Here is an 8,634-nt window from a genome sequence, read left to right on the forward strand (position 1 = left end):
CTTTTCATACTTCCCACCTTCCTTTTTAAGATAATTATAAAACTATCTTCCATGAACATTCTACAACATCTCTAATGTGTTTTATTCCCTAATTTTAAGACCTCAGCCTGAGCTCTATCTTATCATCATTCAGAAAAGCTTTGTTTTCCTAAGATTTATTCATTTATTTGAAAGTCAGAGTTACAGAGAGAGGAGAGGCAGAGACAGAGAGAGAGAGAGAGAGAGAGAGAGGTCTTCCATCCAGTGGTTCACTCCCCCAATTGGCCGCAATGGCGGAAGCATCGTCGATCCAAAGCCAGGAGCCAGAAGCCTCCTCCAGGTCTTCCACACGGGTGCAGGGCCCAAGGACTTGAGCCATCCTCCACTGCCTTCCCAGGACATAGCAGAGAGCTGAATTGGAAGTGTAGTATCCGGGTCTCAAACTGGTGCCCAGGGCCGTAGTGCCGGCCCCCAGAAGAGCTTTCTACTACACCCTCCAATCTTTCACTATCATATATTTGTAGACCTCAACACTTTCTGAATTGAACTTAAGATAATTATTTATTATCTAGCAAAAGGCATAAATGTGACCAAAAATTTTAGATAACTTAGTTTCTTTTAGCCATCTATGATGTAACAGCAAAGCACAAGCTTGCGAAATATTCCCATTCCCTGCATCAGGAATCCTGGGGAACAAAGGACTGCAGTTGTTCTTTCTCCTAATCATGGCCCAAGACCTTTAGGGGAAAATCTAAGTCATTTGTCACAACCAGCACGTTCCAAGTACACAATATCTTTCTCCAATTCTCTTATCATTTTTCAACTCAGCAACAAAAGACTTACCATTGCATTCCAAGAACAGTAATCACTGCATCTCAATCTGTACAGCCCAGCCCATCTACACCCCTATGGGTGTAGGCTCTGGTTGTCAGTGTCAGCATCAATACCCTGCTTGGTTATTTTACTACTCAGCACCCTAGGGAACAATTACCACATTGCTTCTGCCACATTTCTGCCTTCTCTCAATTAGCAGCTGTGATCCAAGGATAAAATAGAGCTAAGTCTTTTGCCAAATAGATGAATTTGTGTAAAACACTAAGGGAATAGGTTGATTTCCTATGTTAGATGCATTAGTGAGGTAGCCATGAGAATCTGAGAGCTGCAGGACACTATTTGCAGAACAAGCATGGCAGCTCCCTCCCATGGGCTTTCTACTGTAGTTCCTGCTTTCTCCCCTTTTCATGGAGGCCAGTCTGTCTTGAGGCTGCCATCCTGAAACTCATCCTCTGTTTAAAGAGCAGGACTATCTTTTGCAAAATGTAGACAAAGCAGTGAGAGAAACAAAGAGAGTCTGAGAGATGCAGCATGATGTGGGAGTGCTCAGATACTGGGCCCACAGACATTACTGTTACGAATAGTAATTCAATAAGCAGGGGGCTGCAACAGTCTATTTCATGTGCAAAACTTTTTTTCTTTGGATATGTTCCCACAGTGGAAAGCTGCATCTTATGGTTGTCCTCCTACTTTTAGTTTTTGAGAAATCTCTATACCATTTTCCATAAAGGTTGCACTAACTTGCATTCCCACAAACAATGTAAGAGGGTTCCATTTTATTCACATTCTTATGAGCATTTTGTATTTCTTGATGCTTTTATAGTAGACATTCTTACTACAGTGAGATGACACTTCGCTGTCATTTTTATTTGCACTGATGGCTAGTGATGTTGAGCTAATTTTTTTTTTTTTGGTCATTTGTATTTCTTCTTTTGAAATGTGTTTATTCCTATTCTTTAACAGTTCTTGATCAGGTTTTATCGAATTTATTGAGTTTTTCAATATTCTGGATGTTAATTATTTATCTGATACACAACTTGCAAATATTTCTCCCACTGAATAAGTTGTCTCTTCACTTTGTTCATCATTTCCTGTGCTGTAGAATCTTCTTAGTTTATTATAGTCCCATTTTTCTTTTTTGTTTTTTTTTCTTTAAATATAAGTTTATTTTGGTGGATAATAAATTACAAATCCATGTGTACAATGGGTCCTAAAAAGTTCATTGAAAATACATGTTGTTAACATTCAGTCCTGGCTGTTGCAGCTACCTGATGAGTCAACCAGAAGATGGAAGTTCTCTCTCTCTCTCTCTCTCTCTCTCTCTCTCCCTCTCTCTCTCCTCTGACTTTCAAATAAATAAATGACTTTTAAGGAAAAAAAGTCTGGGCTGGCACTTCTGACATTGCGGGTAAAGCCGCTGCCTGCAGTGCTGGCATCCCATAAGGGCACCAGTTTGAGTTCCAGCTGCTCCACTTCTGATCCAGCTCTCTGCTATGGCCGGGGGAAGCAGTGGAAGATGGCCCAAGTCCTTGGGCCTTGCACCTGGTGGGAGACTTGGAAGAAGCTTCAGGCTCCCGGCTTCAGATCGGACCAACTCTGGCCATTGCAGCCATTTAGGGAGTGAATCAGTGGATAGAAGACCTCTTTCTGTCTCTCTTTCTCTCTCTCTCCTTCTCTGCCTATCCCTCTCTGTAACTCTGATTTTCAAATAAATAAATAAAGTTTTCAAAAAACAAAGAAAAAAATCTGGAAAAACATAAGGATGCCGTTTTTCACTTTTATTTCACACAATACTAGAATTCTTAGTTAAAGCAATTAGGCAAGAGAAACAAATAAATGGTACCCAAATTGAAAAAAGACAGTTAAATTGTCACTGCTTGCAGATCACATAATCTTATCTATTAAAAACAAAAACAAAAACAACCCAAGGGCCAGTGCCTTGGCTCACTTGGTTAATCCTCTGCCTGTGGCGCCGGCATCCCATATGGGCGAAGGGCTCTGGTCCTGGTTGCTCCTCTTCCAGTCCAGCTCTCTGCTGTGGCCCAGGAGGGCAGTAGAGGATGGCCCAAGTGCTTGGGCCCCTGCACCCGTATGGGAGATCAGGAGGAAGCACCTGGCTCCTGGCTTCGGATCAGTGCGGCGCCGGCTGTTGCGGCCACTTGGGGAGTGAACCAACGGAAGGAAGACCTTTCTCTCTCTATCTCTCTCTCTGTCTAGAACTCTACCTGACAAATAAAAAAAAAGTTAAAAAAAAGAACAAAAAAACCCAAAGAGTACACAAAAAAGCTTTTAGATCTCATAAGTGAACTCAGCAAAGTTGTAGGATACAAGACAATGTAGAAAAAGCAGAAGCAATGTTATAGAAGCAATGTTACAGACCAATAGTAATTTATCTGGGGAGTAAAAACCACTTCTATCCCTAAAGTATTTAAAATAGTGACTGTTGATCTGTTCCTATTCAGAAAGTATTGTAATACAAATTTAATCCATATAAATAATTTCGCTAGCATATTTTCATATTCTTAGTTCTTTAAGTTATTCTCTGAATAATTTTTACAATGCATTATTTTTATAATGCATTTTTTATAAATGCATTATAATGCATTTATGTCAAGGTACAATTTAGCCTAGATTGACAATGGGAAAGACTTAGAAATGCTTGATTTCAGAAAGCCACTAGGTGGCATCTTTGTAAAACTAAAGGCACAGTAGGGGCTGGCATTATACCACAGCAGGTTAAGGCACTGTCTATGAAGCCAACACCCCATGTTGGTGTCTTGGCTGCTCTGTTTCCACTTCCTATCCAGTTCTCTGCTAATGCGCCTGGGAAAGCAGCAGAAGATGGTGCAAATACTTGGACCCTTTCCATGCACATGGGGAGAGCCAGATGGAGCCTCCAGGCTTTGGCCTGGTCCCAACCCTGGCATTTGTGGCCATTTGGGGAATGAACCAGTGAATGGAAGATCTCTTTCCCTCTATCACTCTGCTTTTCAAATAAATAAAAATAAATATTTCCTTAAAATACACACATTTTAATAGAAATATATAAACAAAAAGAAGCAATCTCTTTTCCATTAGCTACAAAATGTAAAATAACTGGGATTAGATTTAACCAAAGATCTTTACAGTGGAAACTGTAAATCATTGATGAAAGAATTTAAAGAGAAAAAAAGAAATTAAAAGATATTCTGTGTTCATCAATTAAAAGAAATAATATAATGACAATGTACATACTACTTAAAATGATCTATAAATTTAGTGCAATGCCTATAAAAATTCCAATATTTTCACAGAACTATAAAAAACAGTACTAAAATCTGTTTGAAACTACAAAAGACCTTGAATCGCCAAAGCAATATTGAGCAAAGAAAACAAAGCAGGAGGCAGTACTCTACCTGAATTTAAAATATGTTACCAAACCATAATAATTTAAAAAAAATGGCACTGGCATAATAGCAGCTTCATAGATCAGTGGAAAATAATGAACACCCTGGAGTAAACCTGCACAACTATAACCAACTGATTTTTGACATTAATACTAAGAATATGCATGGGAAAATGTATAGTCTTTTGACTAAATGATGATGTGGAGGAAAATGGTGGGAATGCAAATTGGTACAAACATCATGGAAATAGAATGAGAATTCTCCAGAAAACTAAAAACAGGTCTACCATATGACCCGGTAATCCCACTCCTGGGAACATATCTAAATGCAATGAAATCAGTATATGAAAGAGATACCTGTCCTCCCAGATCTATAGCAGCTCAATTCACAATATAAAAGATATGGAATCAAACTAGATGTTCATCAACTGATGACTGGATAAAAATGTGGTATATGTACATGATGGGCTATTACCCACAAGAAAGAAGGAAATGCTGGCATTTGCAACAAAATAGATGGAAGTGGACATCATTATGCTAAGAAAATAAGACAAATCAGAAAGACAAATATCACATTTTCTCTTATTGGTGGAAGTTAATGTATAGGGAGAGTATAAAATTCCATGGCTGTGTATATTTTGGTGTTTAGTTACATTTATTTACTGAATCACACATTATAAATGATAATATACCTTTTTCCCATATTGTGATCATTGTCATGAATCCTTCACTCTGTGATATTATATCTCTGTTTTCAAGACTAAATAATATGCATGTGTATGTATCCCATCTCTACATTTGATATGAATGTGACAAAAAATCTTTTTAAAAGTTGTAAAATAATAAACAATTAAAAATAAAAAAGAGATAATGTGAAAATTGCGTATCTATACACCCATGAAGGGAAATCTATGTATAACTCTTATCATGTAAAATGCATTCAAAATGTACTAAACACATATATGTGAGACCTGAAACTATAAGAATAAAACATAGCAAAACATGTCAGGCCCATAGGAAATGAATAACATTTTAAAAGCCACTTGTGTTATTTCAAAAATTAAAAGAGAGAAAAAAAAGAGAGAAAGAATGAAAGGAAGATAGGAAGGAAGGAATGGAAGGAGAGAGGGAGGCGGAAGGGAGGGGAGTATTATATTCTGAGAATTGTATCTATGGACTACATGGAATCTGTTCTCTTAATATTAATATCACATTAACATGAGAATGACGTTTGTGCTGTAGTAATTCGAATGCATTTGCTGTGACCTAGAGAAGCTAACGTATTAGTAAATTCTTTTAAAAATAATCCTGAAGAGTTTGATGATAAATCTATGCTGATCAAAGATTCCTGACTTCAACTTGGGTAGTGGTAGTGTTTTTTCACATGGATCATCTTATATACATAAAATGTTTATAGAGAAATATAGAAATGATTCTCCACAGGAAGGTTCTAATCTCAAATAAAAGGAGAACAAAAAAAATCCCTTATAAAGGCAAAGATATTTCAACATGCAAGTTGAGAAACTGAATCAGAACCAGAAAATGACCATTAACATTTCTCACAGATGGAGTCTGACAGTGGCTGCCTCTTGTCTTCAGGAAGGGGGTTGCACAGAAGGGTAAATTTTCTGACTCTTTTGCATGGACTCAGAGAGCTAGGACACTTCTTTGACCATCTCAGTCACTTTCACCTCATTGAATACATGTTGTCCACATATGGATATTTAAATTGCCAGCAATTAGAGCAATGGAATGGCATTTCATTTATTCTGGAACCGAGTGATCTTTTCTTTCTTTTTCTTTTTTTAGATTTATTTATTTATTTGATGGTCCAGGTACAGAGAAGCAGAGGGTAGAGGCAGAGAAAGTGAGAGAGGTCTTCCATCCAACTGGTTCACTGCACAAATGGATGCAACGACTGGAACTGGGGCAATCTGTAGCCAGGAGCCCAGAGCTCCTTCTGGGTCTCCCACGCGGTGGCAGGGGCCCAAGTATTTGGGCCATATTCTGCTTTCCCAGGCCATAGCAGAGAGCTGGATCGGAAGTAGATCAGACAGGACTTGAACTTGTACCCATATGGGATGCCAGCATTGCAGGCGACAGCTTTACCCAATACAACACTGTGCCAGCCCTGAGTCATTTCTTCTAAGATCTATTTAACCTTGTTAGATACTCTCAGAAAAGATGTCTTACATCTTTGAACCTCTACATTTTTTAAAAGATTTATTTATTTTATTTGAAAGAGTTACACAGAGAGAGGAGAGGAGAGAGAGAGAGAGAGAGAGAGAGAAAGAGAGTTCTTCCATCTGTTGGTTCACTCCCCAATTGGCTGCAACAGCTGGAGCTGCGACGATCCTAAGCCAGGGGCCAGGAGCTTCTTCTGGGTCTCCCACACAGGTACAGGGGCCTGAGCACTTGGGCCATCTTCCACTGCCTTCCTAGGCCACAGCAGAAAGCTGTATTGGAACTGGAACAGCTGGGGCTCAAACTGGAGCCCATATAGGATGCCAGCACTGCAGGCAGTGGCTTTACCCACTAAGCCACAGCCCCAGCCCCTGAACCTCTACACTTTGTGTGTAAAATGTTCTTATGTTACAGTACAGTTGGACAACTACATGAGGAAATACATGAAAACACATACAATTTGCCTGCCACGTAGTAGTTCAAAATTGACTCTAATTAAAAGGATTTGAAATCCAGCTCATTGCTCTTCGAATGGCTGATTTGAATTCTGCATTTCTCAGAGTATAAATCATTGGGTTGAATAGTGGCGTGAGAATGGTGTAAGACACAGATATTAGAGTGTCTTGGCTTGAAGAGTAATTGGACTTGGGTCTCAAGTATATAAAAGAGGCACAACCGTAGTGAACAGTTACCACAATGAGATGGGAGGCACAGGTGGAGAAGGCCTTGTATCGTCCAACAGAGGAAGGGATCTTCAGGATGGCAGAGATGATGCGGACATAGGAGATCAGGATTAGTAACAGTGGAATAACCAAGACAAACACACCAAGCATGAATATGACCAACTGGCTGAGGTGGGAATGGTGAGATGCCAGCTTGAGGACAGGGGAGATGTCACAGAAGAAGTGATGTAATTTATTGGAAGAGTGGAAGGGCAAGTGAAATACCAAAGAGGTGGTGACCACGGAGACAGTGAAGCCACAGGCACAGGCAGCAGCCACTAGGCCCACACACACCCCGGGCCCCATGAGCACTGTGTAGCGCAGTGGATTGCAAATGGCCACATAGCGATCATAACCCATGGCCGCCAGCAGGAAGGAGTGAGAGCAGCCGAGGAAGAGGAAGGTAAACATCTGGATGGCACAGCCCAGGAAGGAGATGGTCTTCTTCTGGGCCAGCAGGTCGACCAGCATCTTGGGTACAATGACGAAGGTGTAGCAAGTCTCAGAGCAGGAGAGGACAGCAAGGAAGAAGTACATGGGGGTATGGAGGGCTCTGTCCAGCACGATGGTGGAAATGATGATGGCGTTAGTGCCCAGAGTGAACAGGTAGACGACCAGGAAGACAAGAAAGAGCAGCTGCTGCAGCCCAGCCAGAGAGGAGAAGCCGAGGAAGACAAACTCTCTCACCACAGTCTCATTGACCCATTCCATGGAGAGCACTTCTATACAGGAGAGTCATGGACAGAGGTGGAGGCCAATATCCAGTAAGGCAAACAGCATGGAGGGAAACATATGGGAAACAGCATGGAGTTGGTCAATGTTCAGACACTTGGATAGATTCCTTCATTCCCTCTTTGGAAAGTCTGCCAAAATAAGAATTAATGTTAAACATGCAATAGATAACTGAAAAGTGGTTGGGAGCCTTTTTCTAATGTAAAGAACATATTATCCTCTAATCAATGATTCAGGAATTGTCTAATAATTTTTCCTCTTATTTCTCATATACCTGGTTGTTTTTCTTGCCAGCAAAATTCCAAAAGAACTAGCTCTTCAAAACTGGAATATATTTTGAAAATCAGTTATCTGAACTTGACTAGAATGTGTAATCAAAGAGTGAATACTGGGGGTGGCACTGTGGCATGGTGGTTAGGGCCACTGCCTGCAGTGCCGGCATCCCATATGGGCTCCAGTTTGAGTCCCGGTTGATCCACTTCCAATCCAGCTCTCTGCTGTGGCCTGGGAAAATGGTACAAGATGCCCCACGTCCTTGGGCCCCTGCACCGATGTCGGATCCGGGAGGAAGTTCCTGGCTCCTGGCTTTGTATGGGCACAGTTCCAGCTGTTCTTGCCATCTGGGGGAGTAAACCAGCAGATGTAAGAGTCCCCCTTCTCACTTTCTCTGCCTCTCTGTAGCTCTTTCAAATAAATAAATAATAAATCTTTAAAAAAAGAATGAATACTATTCAGTTTCAAACAGGTACACTATCATTTATACAACCATAAAATGTAAGGGAAGAGGAAGGATTAGAT

General features: G+C 40.4%; 1 protein-coding gene across 1 annotated transcript; it reads right to left on the bottom strand.

Annotated features, from left to right (window-relative positions):
• Nucleotides 1-6,873: 6,873 nt before the first annotated feature.
• Nucleotides 6,874-7,815, bottom strand: OR10K1 (olfactory receptor family 10 subfamily K member 1). The gene has a single exon (XM_002715294.5). The coding sequence runs from the start codon at nucleotides 7,813-7,815 to the stop codon at nucleotides 6,874-6,876; it is 942 nt and encodes a 313-aa protein (XP_002715340.2).
• Between the last annotated feature and the right edge of the window lie 819 nt (nucleotides 7,816-8,634).

The sequence above is a fragment of the Oryctolagus cuniculus genome, chromosome 7 (genome assembly GCF_051225735.1).
Source record: "Oryctolagus cuniculus isolate XC-2025 breed Fujian yellow rabbit chromosome 7, ASM5122573v1, whole genome shotgun sequence".
Classification (NCBI taxonomy): Eukaryota; Metazoa; Chordata; class Mammalia; order Lagomorpha; family Leporidae; genus Oryctolagus; species Oryctolagus cuniculus.

Coding starts and splice junctions, on each gene's coding strand:
- OR10K1 (XM_002715294.5), bottom strand. CDS start 7,815: ATGGAATGGGTCAATGAGACTGTGGTGAGAGAGTTTGTCTTCCTCGGC.